Source organism: Ictidomys tridecemlineatus, chromosome 6 (assembly GCF_052094955.1).
Source record: "Ictidomys tridecemlineatus isolate mIctTri1 chromosome 6, mIctTri1.hap1, whole genome shotgun sequence".
NCBI lineage: Eukaryota > Metazoa > Chordata > Mammalia > Rodentia > Sciuridae > Ictidomys > Ictidomys tridecemlineatus.
The window spans coordinates 174,576,394-174,593,621 of NC_135482.1; the positions used below are offsets into that span (position 1 = coordinate 174,576,394).

Genomic DNA, 17,228 nt, shown 5'->3' on the forward strand with positions numbered 1-17,228 from the left:
ATAAACTAAAAACAAAAAGGGCTGGGATATAGATCAGTGGTAAAGTACCCTGGGTTCAATCCCTCATAACAACAACAACAAAAAAAAGTTAAAAAGAGAGGGAGTGTTGGCGCCCGACTCTCACCTACTCGGGAGGCTAAGGTGGAAGGATCCCAAGTTGAGGACAGCCTCTGCAATTTAGCAAGTCCCCATCTCATAAAAAAAGGGGGTGGGAGGGGAGGGCCTGGGATGCAGCTGAGAAGTAAGGCGCACAGTGTTCAGTCCCCAGGTCGAGGAGCAGTGGGAGGTGACGGTAAAGGGTGAGAAAAGGAGGGAGGAGGGAGAGGGTGGTGGTGGAGGAGGAGGAGGAGAATAATCAAGAGTTAGAATCGCAACCGGGAACCCGGGTTGACTGTCCCCAGGAGCAGGTCCCCAGGAGTCCTCTGGGTTGTGCCGTAGAAGAAAAGGCCGGGAAGCGCCTGGGTGGCCCTCCTCAAGCCCCCACCTGGCTCCTCCAGGCGCCCAGGCTGATTCCAAAGGGTTAAGTTTGGGAATGGGAAGTGGACGTCCTCAGAGGTATTTAAACTCGAAGGCCCTCCGTCGCCCTCCCTGGTGTCCCCTAAGCCGTGCCTTCTCAAGGGAGCCCCCCCCTAAACGGGTGCAGATTCGTTCTGGAGGTAACAGGACGCTCACTTGGTTTTCACGCACACAGCACAGAACGGCACGGGGCGCAGGCACCGTGCGGCTGTGTCCCCACGTTTGACGGAGGTGGCGGGGACGGGGCAGAGCCCGAGGGGAAGGGGCACCGCGTCCCGGAAGCCGAGGAGCGCACGCGGCTCGGTCCGGTGGCCCACGCCAGCCCCGCGCTCTGCCCCCGGGGCCTGGGGGGGCGTCCGTGCCACCTGGACCCGTCCCAGCTCTCCGCGGGGACCCCAGGCAGCGAACGGCGGGTCGCGTCCCCCGAGTGGCGCAGGCCACGCTCGCAGCCGGGGCTGGCAGGGAGGCGCCCGGGCCGGGCTTTGTCCCCACGGGAGCCCCGAGGCCCCGCCCAGCCTCCCGCGCCCCCGCGGCTCCGCCTCGCCCTCGGCTCGGCTCGGTTCGCGGCTCGGCCTCCGCCCGGGCCCGCAGCGGTCCTCCGCCCGCACTCAGCGTGGCGACGCCCGGGGTGGCGAGGGCCGCTGCCGCCGCCGCGGAAACGTGTACCCAGCGCGCCGCGGCCCGGGTAGCTGGGTCTCTGTGGCGCAATCGGTTAGCGCGTTCGGCTGTTAACCGAAAGGTTGGTGGTTCGAGCCCACCCAGGGACGGCGGCGCTTCTTTTCCCGAGAGACACTCTCTGCGTGGGTTCATTTTAAAACTGCAACCCAGAGGTTTTTAATTGAGGAAGAGGATCACGTAGAACCACGTTTCTAGGACAGAGGACACTATCTCCTTGCTGCTTGGGGACTAACGCGATTGGTGCACCCCCAGTGTGGCAAGGGACTCCCTACCCTTAACCCTAGGGGTGTACACGTGGGCTTCAGGAGACCCGCCCAGCAGTGCTCCCAAAGAGCAAGAATGAAACAGCAACCCAGGTGCCCATGGGCAGGTGAAGAGATAAATGCCATTAGTTTCCCCCCCCCAAATTTTACACCACCAAATAGCAAACTTATTCAATATTACTACCCCCCCCCCCAAAAATGAGCAAGCCTACAGATGAAACTGTGAAAAGGAGTCATCCAGAAGAGGGTGAAGCACACCATCTTCAGAAACTATTCGGTTAACCTCAGTCACAGGCCCGCCCCCCAACAATGGACCTGAATCTAGGAAAAGTCGTTAGAACATTTACCTTAGCCTGATGATGGAATTTTCCCTGAAGTTGACCTCAAGAGGAAATTGAATAGGTTCCTATGAAAAAGTTCCAAATGACATTTTTTTTCAACTCTAATCTTACGGGGGACACAAATATTTTTCAAGTAAATGATTTACTTAACTATGAAGACAGAGAAACCCATGATTGTTTTGATATAATAACACAATTTTCTGTGAGGCTTGAGGTCATGTGGCAGGTGCTTTGTCTCTGGAATCAAAATAGAATTTAGAGACCTAGATGAAGGAACTGAGTCACTAGCATGTCTCTTAAAGAATGCCTAGGCAAGGGGCTGGGATTGTGGCTCAGTGGCAGAGTGTTTGCCATGCACTTGTGAGGCACTGGGTTTGGTCCTCAGCACCACATAAAAACAAACAAAATAAATATGTTGTGTCCACGTATAACTTAAAAAATGCCTAGTAAATGCTAACTGATTTTTTTTTAATCAAATAACTTGACAATAAAATATTCTCTCTTGCATCGTTAGGGCCCCTAAAGAATGAAGCACAGCATTGCTTATGGCAGAATTCCAGGCAGAATCACAGGTAGTCCCCTCAAATGCTCTTAGGTTAAAGGCCTTCCTGAAGCCTATCAGAATTCCTCACTTCCCAACTACAATTAAGGGTATGTTTTTTTCAGTGGAAACAAGAAAATGAAAATAAACTAGGTCATAAAATCATGTATACACTGTTCAAATCTTACCTAACTTCACCATGAAGGGTATATTATTTGCTACCACTACAATGATGAGGACTTAGAAAGCATGCCTTCCACTTAACTGAATATTGTATTGGAGGTTACAAGCTCCTTGGGGCAGAGACCATCTTCTATCACTAATGATTATTTTAGGTGCTTCCTTCAGGATACAGATCAATTTCTTGAGCTTAACCCACAAAGGACTTATATGATCCACAGCCTTTGTCTTATATCATGTTGTCCGGTGAAAACTTCCCATGGTTATATGTACTTACCCAGGGTTCCTTGAGTGGCCTTGCTGCCTTACAGCCCCAAGATGCCCTTACAAGTCCACCCCACTCAGACTCATCAGCTCAGGAGTCACCTCAGCAAACTTCCCCTCACGCCCCTCTTCTGCAAACCACCACACCACCCTGAAAACAGTGGGCTTGTCGCTGACACTGGAATTGAACTCAGGGAGAGTATACACCAGGGCTTCCCATGCTTGCTCATCTAGCACAGGACTGTCACACAGCGCATTCTCAGTACAGGAGCAGTCCCTGCCTTCTCAGGATTCAGAGAGATGGACAATCACGTAAAAACGTGTATGATGGAACATTAGCTCCAGACCCACAGAAAAATGTTGTCAGGCAGTTAAGGAGGTGGTCAACATAATGGAGGAGCTGTAAGTGTCTTCATGGAGGATTTGAAAACCTTGTAAGATCTGGATAGGTCAGAAGTAGGGAAGGGGCATATAAGTCTCAAGAAAATTCAGGACCAGATGGTAGTGGGCAGGTGGCGGGAAATGAGAACAACTGGTATATAAAGCAAGTGTTCTCTAAGAGGGTGAAGTGGAGGTGTTCTTAGCTGTGGAAAGGCCCTGGAGACCTGGGGATGAGGCTACACGTCACCCTGTAAAGTAAGGGAGTAACTATTAGAAGGTTCTGCTTCAGGACAGAATAAAACAGACTTTGGACGGTTAGTCTGGCAATAGGGCAGAGAAAATAAGAGATCAGAGAACAGTTAAGAGGCAATTCTATTTCAAGAGAGAAGCAAAGAGATTTTGTGCTAATGTGGGTACAGAGAAGGCAGGGTATGGATGCAATTCAAAGGAAGTCTGGGAATGGGCTTTGGAGATTCAGGCTTTTAATCCCAGTGAGTCAGGAAGGTGAAGCAGGAAGATCCTGAGGACAGCCATTGCAATTTAGCAAGATCCTATCTCAAGAATTAAAAATGGCTGGTGATGTAACTCAGTGTTACAGTGCCCCTAGGTTCAATCCCCAATACTAGCCAAAAAAAAAAAAAAAAAAAAAGACTAAGACTAAGAGACTGAAAGGAATGAAGAGCCCAGGGTAGTACCTACATTAGAGCTTGGGTGACCCTATTAATAGATATTTGAAATTTGGAATTGTTTTTGGCTTTGTTTTGCTTTTTGAAATAGGGCCTTGCTGTATTGCTGGGGCTGGTTTTGAACTCCTGGGTTCAAGCAATCCTCCCCTTTCAGCCTCTGGAGTAGCTGAATGGAGTGGTCATAAAAAAACATAGAAATAATAAAAAGTATAAATTGTCTATCACCCTTAGCTTATCCAGTTCGAAACCAATGAATTCTACTGGAAACTAGAACCTAATTCCAGAAACAGACTTCATTTTTTTAAAGTTGAACCACCTCTTTTTCCCCCTTCTTCTTCTGCCTTCAGAAAGGGTTTTCCTATGTTGCGAAGGCTGACCTTGAACTTGTGATCCTCATGCCTTAGCCTACTGACTAGCTGGGATCATACGCATGCATCACCATGCCCAGTTTTAAACTTCATCTTGACCTTAAGTTAAGCTTTTACTTATTTAAGGAAAACTTCCCAAGAGACTACCATAGGGATTCATGGAGCCCTGTGAAAATCAAAAAGAAAGGTAAGTACCCGGTTCCCCCAAACACATATATTCAGAAATAAAATTTTGTTAATGATGTCCAAGGAAATCACAAGCCCTATGAAGTAGAGTTCTTGGCCCCCAAATTTTTAATCCCTGGCTCTTATTTTATATGCTGAATTTTAATTCTAATTACTGATAAAGGCCAGAAGTCAAAAAGTGTTTACACATGGAAAAATGACTAATCTAAAGATTTTAAGATAGCACAAAGAATCAGAATAGTCAAGTACAAAAAGAAATCGGCTTTGGGGTTACTTTGGTTGAGCAATTAAGTAGACGTTAAATCAGTTATAAAGGACTTGAGACTAAAACAGCTGCCTTGAGGTTCTCATACAGTGTTGTCTGGGTATAAACTGGGATGAGTGGATGTGAAGGGCTTCAACAGAGTGACCCTTTCAGGACCATTAGCAGATACAAATTTGCATTTCTTTCCTTATAAGTTACTTAAATGACACTCCAAAAATTGCCACGTTTTGGTTACCCCTCCAAGGAATAGAGTCATTTCCATGGTTTTTTAGCAAAAACAAAACAGCCCAAAACAAAAAAGCCCTGGTGTATACTCTCCCTGAGTTCAATTCCAGTGTCAGTGACAAGCCCACTGTTTTCAGGGTGGTGTGGTGGTTTGCAGAAGAGGGGCGTGAGGGGAAGTTTGCTGAGGTGACTCCTGAGCTGATGAGTCTGAGTGGGGTGGACTTATAAGGGCATCTTGGGGCTGTAAGGCAGCAAGGCCACTCAAGGAACCCTGGGTACATACATATAACCATGGGAAGGTTTCACCGGGCAACATAAGACAAAGGCTGTGGATCATATAAGTCCTTTGTGGATAAAGCTCAAGAAATTGATCTGCCAAAGATTGTGCCAAAGATGACTTAAAATGGTCATTCCCAAACAAGTGAATTAAATACACACTTCAAAATAAGGAGAACCTCAACTGCCTTTGTAAAAAGCTGAGAAGATTATCATGTGTGTGAGCATAGTGAAGGCTTCTTTGTACTTCACTGAACTATATGTTTACTTATGCTTAGTATATTGAATTCTGATGATTAGAATTAACTCGTATAAATGTTATCAGGTAAAAGATGCTTTGGTTAATACCTGGTGTAGAAGTTTGAAATATAGGATTTCTCTATTAATTACCAAGCACAGGGACTCTGTCCACCACAAGTTCCATAGCCAGGGGGCTGGGGATGTGGTTCAAGCGGTAGCGCGCTCTCCTGGCATGCATGCGGCCTGGGTTCGATCCTCAGCACCACATACAAACAAAGATGTTGTGTCTCCCCAAGAACTAAAAATAAATATTTAAAAAAATTCTCTCTCTCCCTGTCTACAAAAAAAAAAAAAAAATGTTCCATAGCCAGTCAACATCAGTTGACCACTGCAAAACTTTTGCCATCCTCCTGAATGGGCCCGGTTTACATTGCCCTGGGGCTTTGGGAGGCTTTAACTATCAAGTGACTTGTAGAATCACGGGAACTTCCTGAGCATATTCAGATAATCTCTGCCTCCCAGCCTGTGGAAAGCTCGCAGAACACCTGTGAAGTACCTGCAATAACTAAACAGAAAATGCGTTTTCATTTTGAGATCTAAAGTATTTCACTGGGTTCTTTTTCCTTACAACCTCTCTCTTCTGTAGTTATATTTAATCTACTAATTATTTTCAATATCACCAATACCAGATTTATGGTCACTTTCGTACTTTGGCTATTTTGTAGATGCTAATCAGCGCCTTTTCATGGATGTCCTGTATTTAGAAGAACCTGATGTGCCCTTCGGCCCCACTTGCTTCTGTGGTTCTCTTAGGGAATGCTGGTGGGATTTAGGAGTGCCGGCCTCTTGGTGGTGAAAAGCTATCAAAAAACAAAATGTCAACAAATGGAGTTGGACCTGTGAATTGCGGGTGGTGGCTTTCATTACTAATGTACTTTTTAATGATTCATTAATAGAGCAGCATCCCATCTATGAAATAGAAGGGTGCTTATGGCCTGAGACAGGTACTAGAGATAGAAAAAAGACAAAGCAATCAGAAACAAGAAGAAAAATGGGTTTGTTTCTGTAAATTTTCCTATGGGGTTAAAGCAGAAGGGCTGTCTTAGCATAGAGCGCAAATAGACCAGGCCCCCTTCTGATTGGCTGCAGTGATCTGCTCTTTTGGAAGACTCTTATAGCACCTAGTACAGGTGACTCCATTCTGGTTTGATCTGGTCTATTTAGCCTAGTGCTGTGACTCAGTCCAAAACAATGGCTGACCATAAATTTTATTTAAAAAGTCAAAAGGGCCAGAGATACAGCATCCCAGATAAGCTCATTGACCAGGTCTGTTCAGGCCTATGAACTGTGGGTGATGGCTCTTCGTGACATGGATGCCCATCTGAAGGGTTGCCTCTGGAAACCACTCACAGTGAAGTCATTAGTTGAAGTCATTGCTTGAATGTCACTTCTGTGGGATACTTTCTCTAATCCATCAGATTGATTACACCTCTGCTGCCATGAGCTTCCTATCATTTTTTCCTCCCTGATATAGCACACCCCTTTTGGACCCCAGACTCTAAGGTTGGAGAGGCCAGTCCATTCTGTGTTGGTTTCGACACCAAAACTCTAATGCATTGTCTTCCACTTTCCACCCTCTTTTGAAGGCTTGCCAAGGACATTTTTGTGGTATCTTAAGTGGATAAAAAATTGGCTAAAAATTTAATACTTTCCTCCTTGCATGTTTTTTTTTCTTCTAGGGAATTGGCATTAAGTCCTTGTATTTACACTTTTCAAATGGCATTTGATAAGAAAATTTCCCAGTAACTGCAACATATAATGGGAATTGAATGTTGTTAGTATATGAAGTAAGAAAGATATATAAACAGTGTGTTCTGAATCATTACAGAACCATTTATTCAACAAATTATATTCAAACAAGTTTACTATTTGGAGAAAACCAGAAAAAAACAAAACAACAAAAAATGTTACATATCAAAATATATTCCAAATTATTAAATTCATATGCCAAAAAAACACAAGTTTTATTAGAAAAAAACTGTGAATATTTGTAATTTAGGATGGAAACTTTGCTAAAATACCAAAAGATTCTAAAATAATGTAAAAACTTCTATATTTCAAAACATTAAAAATTATGGCTGCCTAGAAACTCAAACTGCCAAATAACAGAGAAAGTTAAGTATCTTTTATACATAGAGCTGATATCAATCACCTCAATTCAACTGCCACAGGACTGGGGAGGTCCATAGAGTTCTTCCTGCTTCTCCTTCAGACACTAGTGCTTAATTTGTCTTTAGGAGACTCCTCTCTTGCCAGGTGTGATGGAGCACACCTGTAATCCCAGCGGCTGGAGAGGCTGATGCAGGATTGTGAATTCAAAACCAGCCTCTGCAGTGAGGCTCTAAGCAACTTAGTGAGACCCCATCTCTAAATAAAAAATATTAAAAGATCTGGGATGTGGCTCAGTGGTTAAGCATCCCTGGGTTCAATCCCAACACAAAAAAAGAGAATCCTCTCTTGCCTCACTCCAACTTTCTAAGACATCAATCCAAGGGGGATGCTACAATAACAGCCTGTCCTGATTCCATTCCCAAGAACTCTCACACTATGTGTACCTCTGTCACCCTATTAACGGAGGCCTCCCACATCTAATCTCACCCAACTGCCCAACCTCTCTTGTCTAGCCCCTTACCCTCCCACAGTGCCAATTCATGGCCTGTCCTTGACAGGACCTCCCATGACTTTGACTTCTGTCAACAATCTCCCTCCAGCCCTGTGCTAAGGGTATTCCGACTCTCCCCAGGAGGGCTACCCCTCCAGTCCTATCCAGTGTTGTCTCCCACACACCACTGGACCTGGAGATGGGCCAGGTTCTTCCTTGCTGCTATTTCAGCCACGGTTCCTCCATCCTCCTCATAACCCTCCAGTGCCTTTGATGCAAATCTTTCCACTGAACCACCAACTCATGCTCCTTTTGCTGCCATCTGTTATTTGCACCATACAGTTGTCCCTTGGCATCCTTGGGGGATTGGTTCCCAGACTTCCCTTCAGATTAAGTACCTTCTATAAAATGGTGTAGTATTTGCACAAACCTACTCACATCCTCCCGTACATTTAAATCATCCCCAGATTATATATCTAATATAGTGCTGTTACACTAATATAGTGTAAATAGCTGTTCTACAGTATTTAGAGAATAGTGACAAGAAAAAGATCTGTGCAATTTGGGGAATATTTTTAATCTGTGGTTGAAAATGCAGATGTGAAATCCATAAACATCAGACTAAATACTGTCCTTCCTTGAAAATGTTAGCTCCTGGTTTTTTCTTTCCACCCATTTACATTATTTTATCTTCCAAAAAGATAACCCATGTACAACATGTTCTGGCCTCTTTATTCCTTGATCTCACTTCTTGTGGACTTTTCGCCCAACTTCCATTGGGTACTTTCGTCACACTTCATACTTTACATCACTAGACTGCTGTCTCTAATCCAATTACCTACTAGTTCTGCCTTGGCATTCTTGAACTCTCCTATCCATCAAGATTTGCTACCCTTTCAATCTATTGCCTCCTAATCATAGCAATAATCATTACCTATGTCCGCTGGCTTTGTTATTGTATGAAATACCTGAGATAATCAACTTACAGAGAAAAAAAGTTTAGTTTGGCTCAAAATTTTAGGTTTCAGTTCTGTGATGATTGGCCCATTTCTTTGGGCCTGTGATGAGGCAGCACATCCCGGTGGAAGCCTGAGGCAGGGCAAAGTTGTTTCCTTCATGGCCAGGAGCAGAGAGAGGAAAAAGAAGGGGCATGGTCCCATTATCCCCTTCAAGGGCACACCTGAAGTGACCTGAAGACCTCCCACCAGGATCTATCCCTTACAGGTTCTAGCACCTCCCAATAGGGCTAAGACATTAGCTTTGGAGACATTCCAGATCCACACTTCAGCTTTACCCAAGCATGAAACCTTAATTTCTCCATCTCTTCTCCCTTTGCCTGACAATTCTTCTCATTTGGCTAAATCCAAATTTTCACATACTACGACCCACACCTGAGCAGCTAAACTGGGGGAAAAAAAAAAAAAAACAAACAAAAACCCAAAGACAAACAAAAAGCTCCCCACCATCATCTTAGCTGGTCTCAGTTAAATTTAAGACTGTAAATCCCCAGTGGGCTCTCTACACAGCCTAGCAAGACCACTGCATGAACTAGCTGGATTAGCTCTCCTCTCCCAGAGACTGAATATTTCAAACATCTCCTCTTCAATATTCAACTACTACTCGCTTCACACCCCCAGCAACTAATCATTTCCCTGAGAAAATCATCAGAAGAGACCTTCCTCATTTTTTTTCTCATCATAGTCTCCTAATGTTTGTCTCCACATATCTGTCTTCCCTAGTAGTAAAATGATAAATTCTTCTGGCTCTTAAGGTCACACTTGCCTCTTCTACACTGAATCCCATCCCTGGGGAAATCTGCTGCCATGACTGCTTGTTTTTACCTGTAACATCCCTTGACAATTCTCTCCAGGGAACATTCAGGCCCACCTAGAAGCATATTTGATATCTTCCATCTTACAGACAATAACAAAGAACCTTGACCTCACATTCCCCCACCAGGTACCAGGAAATGTTACAAAAATTGCATCTATACCTCCACTTTCTCATCCCTTTCCTTGTGGGCCCAACCACTCTGGTTTCACAACTCCACTGAATTGTCCTTATTAAGTTACCAGGGACTCCTCAAAGGCCAAAACCAACAGTCCCAGACCTCATATCACTCTACTTTTCAGCAGCATCTGACAAATAATCACCCCTTCCTTTTAGTTAAAAAGAAAAAAAGGAAAAAAAAAAAAAAGCATTCTTCAGGTAACAAACCCATCAGATTTTCCTCCAACTGCCCTAAAAGTTCTCCAGAGCTGTTGAACTCCCTAAGTGACCCCATCCTATATTATGGCATTGAATATGATCATGCATTAATTCCTCAGTGAGTACCTCCAGTGTCTGCTTCTCTCCTGAGCTCCACCATTCTACAGCCAACTTCCTGCTAAATTATCTTCACTTGGAGTCTAATTAGGAATCTCACACTTAACTCACCCTCTTTAAATCCGTTTCTTCCCAAGTCTCTCATCTCAGTAAATGGCACAACCATTCACTTAGCAACAAAACCTGAGATTCATCTTCGACACCTCTTTCCAACCCAAATCCAATCTATCATCACATTCTATTGGTTTTACCTTTGAAATTGAACAGCTATCCCATGACTTTTTATTTCCTTCTTTTTTCCACAGATAGGGATTGAACTAAGGGCTTCAAACGTGCTATGCAAGAGCTCTACCACTGATTTACATCTCCAGCTATATGCAACCACTTTTAATACCTCCACAATTATCACCCTACTCTAAATCCTAAGGAGACTGTAATTGACAAGGATTTCTATTCTGACCACTGTAGCATTTCTCTACACTTCAATGATCATATTAAACTCAGACCAGATCATGTTAGCCTCTCGCCTGAAACCTTCCAATGGCTCCCTAATCTCAATGAAGTCAAGGTCCTCACAGTGGCCCATAAAGTCCTAAGAAATCTTGTGCTGCCAACTTCTTTAATCTCATGCTCAGATTTTCCTTCCTCTGCGCACTCTGTATACCACCTCTTTCCCATTTCTATTAAAGTGTACCCTCCACAAAATCATGTTGAAACTTGAAATTTCCAATATAATAGTATTAAAAAGTGGGGTCTTCTTTCAAAAGATGATTAGGTCAAAAAGGATTACTGCTCTTATAAAAGAGCTTGAAGGGACTGCCCCTACCCACTCTGGTCCCCTAAACCATATGAGGATACTACAAGAGATGCCATCTCTGAAGCAGGTGGTGTACCTTCATCAGGCAACCAATATGCTTGTGCCTGGAGCTTGGGCCACCCAACCTCCAGAACTGAGAAATGTATTTCTATTATTTATGAATTTCCAAGACATTCTGTTGTATTAGTCTGCCCCCACACACTTGCTCCAGTCACATGACTAACTCCCTAACCTCCCTTGGTCTCAGTTCCAATGTCACCACCTTCAACAAACCTCCCCAGTCCACCCAGTCTAAAATAGTTCTCGAACTCATGCACTTTTCTTCTCCATAGTATTCAGTGCTGCTGACTGCCAATCCTAATTATTTGTAAATTCCATATTTGTGAATTCACCTACTTGCTAAAATTTGCAACCCTAAAATCAGTACTTGTGGTGCTTCCCATGGTCACTTGTAGACATGTTTAGCTGCTGAATGCACACATTCCCAGCTCAAGTTCAATACTGTGCCTTTGTGTTTCAGCTTTCATACTGTAACCAAGTAATTTTGAGGTCTACTTAGTGCCCTGGTTTTCACATTTTTGTGACTTCCCTGTTTGAAATGGCCCCTAGCACAATGCTGAAGTGCTGTCTAGTATTCCCAAGCATAAAGCAGCTGTGATATGCTTGACAGAAAAATCCATGTTAGGTAACTTTGTTCAGCCTTAATTTACAGTGCCATTGGTCATGAGCACCATGTTAATGAATCACTACTAAAATTAAATAAGGTTATCTGTGAACAGAAACATATAAAAAAACATGATCACTGATTGGCTAAAAAGAACATGACCAGAGGGTCAGGAATTTAACCCTGTACTTCCCCTAGGAACATAATATCTAAGATATGACCTTACTACAAATTTACAACCTTGTATGGCACTCACCAGTAATCTGAAAATATATAAAGTGGGTAATACAAGTGAAAGATGAATGAGCAATTACTGAAACTCAACTGGCCAATAGTTACAGAAAATATTCAACCTCACTAGTAATCAAGGAAATGTAAACAAAACAGCCAGGGTTGCCCCCTTTAAGCAATTATTAAGACTTTTTAAATGTGGATACCTTCTGACCAAGAAACAAAACTTGGATCTGTGCAAAAATTTATCAGCAATAGTAACTGATGTGGCAAAATTAACAGCACCAAAACAGTAGAGATCACCTCAGAATCTAAAAAGGATGAGCAAAACAATAGTTGTCCACCCAATGTAATATGTAGTTATTAAAAAGGTTGTTCAAAACTATGTGATATGGAAAAATGTCCATTATATAAACAAGTCTGATAGGATTTGGGGGGATATGGGGGATTGATCCCAGGGTCCTGCACATGTGAGTCAAGCAGTCTACCATGGAGCTACATCCCCAGCCCGTAGGATCTAATTTTTATTGTTTATGTGCATAAAAATATGAAAATTTGGTTACTAGCACTAGATATTAAAATGACCTAGTTTTTTCCTGATGAAAAATATGCATTACTTTTATAATCAGAAAAAAAAGAGAAAGCTTAGAGAGTAAATTTGGCAAATAAATTACCAAGTTCTGAGTCTCTGGCAAAGTTCTGCCACCCCTAAACTGTGTGCCACTTTCAACCTGAGTTCAACTCCAATCACTACAGCAGGAACACTGTGCAGGTATTCAAACTTTTAAAGGAAACCTGAGAAGTGAAACCTGGAGAGAGAAGCTCAACACTTCTAACCCCTGCGATAACCACTCAATCCCTGCCCCACAAAACTCATTGACTATAAACTATTTTCTGTAAAATGTGACACAAGTTGTCTCACTCACAGGAATGGTGAATTTTAATGAAATAACACTTCATATATTACAGAATCCAACATATAGCAAGCCTCATAATTATTGGTTATTACTCTCTCCCCAAACAGAACTGTTAGCTGGTGTCCCACTCTGGTTACAGAAATAAATGTATTGGGAATAAAGATGGTATATTTACAATAACGTGTAAACTTTTCACACATCACAAATAAAGACTACCTCTGCCCTGTTACAGGTCATTTACTGCTCACATAACATTACTCACAGTTCTGGTCAGGTTCCTGCCATCCACTGTGAGGAGAGGCAGAAGAGATGAGTAGCTTTGAGGCAGTCGTGTTCTCTTCCTCTAAGAGACAGGCACAGGCCCTTCTGAGGAATCTCATTCACTCCACATGACAGCTTCAGTCTGTATGAGCAGTGTTTGTACTGAATCTAACCAAAACTTAAAATCTAGAAATTTAATGCACCCAACTGTATAAATCTTCAGGAACTAAACAATACTTTTCATCTTTAATGTTCTGAAATCCTCATTCTCCCACAAGTACAAAATGAAACCAACAACAAAAACACATTTCCTGATCATTTTTATTTGTAAAACTGATTCTATGACTCATGGGCAGAATCAAAGGTAAAACCTTCATCAGCTTACATTTTATTCAAGATTATAACACAAGGTCAGTGTATAAACACTACCTGAAAATACAGTTATGTATTTCTAAGAGCAATAAATATTACACTAAAGAGTTAACAAGCACTCATCAATTCTCAAACAGATATTCATCAAAATGAGGTAAGTCTAATGTGTCATTTGCTAAAGAATTTAATGCTGAAGTGGAAAAAAATTCATCGAAAATATCAGTCTTCATGGGGCTCTCCAAGTTTGAGGTTCTTAGGGAGGCATTATTCGTTAGTGATTCTGGATGAACTTCACATTGATTTCCCTTGGTGGGGCTGCAATAATTATGGTCCTGTTTCAGATGTTTGTTCTGGGGAAGATCATTTAATTCACTGGGTACTGGGAAAGGGTTATCTCCCATTTCCAAATATCTGAAGTCAGTTTCCCCATTTTCTGAGATCTCTGTTGAAATAGTTGTAGGGGACAATAATTCTGCTAAAATTTCTTCATGAGTTTGACCACTATAGGAGGAAACAGGAATAGTGGTACATCCAGATTTATTATCTGCAATATCAATTTGATACTGTAGTTCATTTAACAAGTCTTCTATTGATTCACAGTCATTTGGAGACCCACAATGGGGCACGGGTTCTAAATTTTCACTTGGAAGTGTTTCACTTTGAAGGGAAGATGTAAGAGCAGCTAATTTCCTCTTTTTTGCCTTTAGCTTTTTAAGAAGTTTGAGACGAAGTTTATGAATCTGACCTTCAACTGAGTCTCCATGGTTTGCTGAAGAAACACCATTTTCATTTCTGTGAGAATCATGGCTGAGGTGAACTCCCTGGGAGGCACTTTCACACTTCTTCAGAAGTTCTGAAGTGCTGTTCCCACCAGTGTGCGGATGAACAGCTGTGGTACCTGATGGCAGAGGACCTGGTGGAGGACTGCAGACTGGAGGAGACTTATCTGCACTCTTTCGAGCTTTCTTAGATAACCGGTTAGCTTTTTGGTTTAGACCTTTAGTTTTAAATCCACCAAAATTATTTGCCCCTTTAACTGACGGCTGCAAATCAGTTACAGTGTTTCTATTATGAGCTGAAACACAAGGTGGCATAAAAGAAGCACCTCTGCTTAACAGGCCTTTAACCCAACTTCCCACAAATGGTTTCTTCTGATTTTCTTTTGGAGGCTGATTCTGTGATGACTTGGCTACTACGGTTTGAGAATCTGCTGCAGTGTTTTTCTTCAAATTAGATACCTGAGATGTAGCAAGTTGTTCCGGTTTTAATTTCTCAATTTTTGGTGGAAGAAACTGTTTTAACTCAGTCTCCTTCTCAATTTCTACTGACTTCATTCCCTGTACATGACTAGTAGAATGAATACTGTTCATAGATGTGATAATTGACGTATCTCCTGAATTTGGCTGCACTGACTGTGTGTTCACATTTACAACTTGTGATGGAAAGCTTAAATCCACAAATTGGGCTTGGGTAAGCTTTTCTTTACGTGGACTAGATGCTGAAGAAGCCTTTAGTGATTCTTGAGATGGCAAAGTATTTGCTTTGCCAAGCCCTATATTTTCTGTCACAGATTTGTTTTCCGATGTGAGAACTTTGGAGTTAATGGGGAAATCTGGGGCAGTTTTCTGGATAGTTCCTTTAAGTGTCAAAGGTAAAATAATACCGTCAATCAAAGTTTTTTCATCCCGATTTTCATGAGCTATAGCTTTGTCCTGTGGAATAGCATGAGAAACAACTGATGATACATGTGTAGGGTGAGTCGCCGAGGACGTTTCTGCTGAGGCAGCCTCACCCACAGAACACCATGCTGGAGACGCTGGTTTCTTCTCACCAAAAGTGTGCTTGTCATTAGTCTTCGGAAGGCGACGGTGGGTAGCTTCCTTATCTGTCACATGGGATGATTTTCTTTCCCAAATAACAATATGTATCTCTGAAGCAGGAACTTCAAATTTCTCATGCCTTTCAGCACACGGACCTTTTAAGTCATCACACTCTAGCCAACTTCCTGTGGAATGGGAAAGAAAGCCAGCCATTAGACAGTCACAAACCACTAGCCTAGGCTGACTTTCTTCTGGCCTTTTAAACTGCTATTATCACTGAATATCCATCCACTAAAGGAGATCACTCTAAAACAATGCCTTATCCTTGTTACCAGTCTTCTCTGTCAAATTTTTAAGTCCTTATTTGGATGACAAAAGTTACTAATATAAGCAGAACAAAAGTTACTAATATAAGCAGAAAACTGAAAACCTCGGATAGTTTTCTGGAGTAGTTCATTCTCTTTCCTAAAATACTAAAAATAAACAAAAAATTAAATAAAATCAAGACAGCTTTATATTTAACTTGGGGGCTTAGAATATAGCATTGCCTAATTTACCCAAGAAAATCAGAAAATAGCATAAGTTATTTCATATATATGAATTTTCAAATTAATAAAGTTTATTACCTCCAGTAGCAACATTTGCTTCAATTCTCATTTGAGTCTTTTATCAAGTGAGAATTGATATCAATATCATTAATATCAATACTAATGGCTACACAAAACTGAGTGTATTTAATGTATGACAAAAGAGTTTAAGGGCTGTGAGTAGTCTACAGTAACAAACACAAACCCTTGTCAAGAGTTCATTGCGTAGTTAAAAAACAAAACTAATTAAAAAAAAATAAAGAGTTCATTGCTTACAGCACAACTAGTGATATGACACGAAAAGAAGTCATTATGCAGTGGACTAAAGTGTAAATAAGGAGTAAGTTTAAACTACTCCTCAGAAAAGAAAGGGAAAAAAGGTCAACTATTAGAAGAGCTATTACCAACAAACAAATAAATAAGTAAATGGAAAATGCAAATGCTGGCAGAGACATGGAGAAACTGGAACCTTCGTGTATTGCTGGTGGGAATATAAAATAGTGAAGCTGCTGTGGAAACAACCAGTTATTCCTCCAAAAGTTAAACAGAATTATCATAAGACTTGGCAATACCACTGGTAGGAATATACCCCCCAAAACTGAAAACAGGAAGTCAAATACCTGTCCATCAGTGGTCACAGCAACCATTTCATAAGTTAAAAGGAAGAAACAAATTTAATGTTCAGCCTTATAAAAGAAACCTGGCATGCTACATGATGAACCTTGACAATAAGCAAATGAAACAGATCATACATAGAATGACAAATACTGTGTGGTTCCCACTTACATGTGGTACCTTGAGTGTCGAATTCCTAGAAACACAGAGTAGAACAGTAGTTACCCAGAGCTAGGGATGCAGGGACGATGGGGGTTAATGTTTCATGAGTTAAGAGTTTTGGTTTAGGATGAGGAAGAAGTTCTGGAAGTGGATGGTGGTGATGGCTCTACAAAACTGTGAATGTACTTAATGCCAATGAACTGTAAACTTTAAAAATGTTAGAAGGGTCAATTTTATGTTATATTTTACCACAATAAACGAATACAAAGCATGGCTGAGAAGTAATAAAGATGACCAGATGGTGACAGGTAATGAAGGTTACAGGAAGGTGTGTTTATTCATTTATACTACACACATAATGATCTGAGAAAAGCTAACCACAGGT

The 17,228-nt window shown here is 41.9% G+C and overlaps 1 protein-coding gene, 1 long non-coding RNA gene and 1 other non-coding gene across 6 annotated transcripts in view; 2 read left to right on the forward strand and 1 right to left on the reverse strand.

Annotated features, from left to right (window-relative positions):
- Positions 1-352: 352 nt before the first annotated feature.
- On the forward strand, positions 353-17,155 carry LOC144365178 (uncharacterized). The gene is made up of 2 exons (XR_013423451.1): positions 353-555; positions 14,367-17,155. It is a non-coding gene; the product is annotated as an uncharacterized LOC144365178 (long non-coding RNA).
- Trnan-guu (transfer RNA asparagine (anticodon GUU)) lies at positions 1,210-1,283 on the forward strand. The gene has a single exon. It is a non-coding gene; the product is annotated as a tRNA-Asn (tRNA).
- The window catches only part of Uspl1 (ubiquitin specific peptidase like 1), a 38,272-nt gene continuing 34,634 nt past the window's right edge, over positions 13,591-17,228 (reverse strand). For all 4 annotated transcript variants that reach the window (XM_040281629.2, XM_021730244.3, XM_005317069.5 and 1 more), the window contains one exon: positions 13,591-15,664. In XM_040281629.2, the coding sequence (XP_040137563.2) occupies positions 13,782-15,664 (1,883 nt within the window). In that variant the 3' untranslated portion in view covers positions 13,591-13,781. The remainder of the gene's footprint in view (positions 15,665-17,228) is intronic.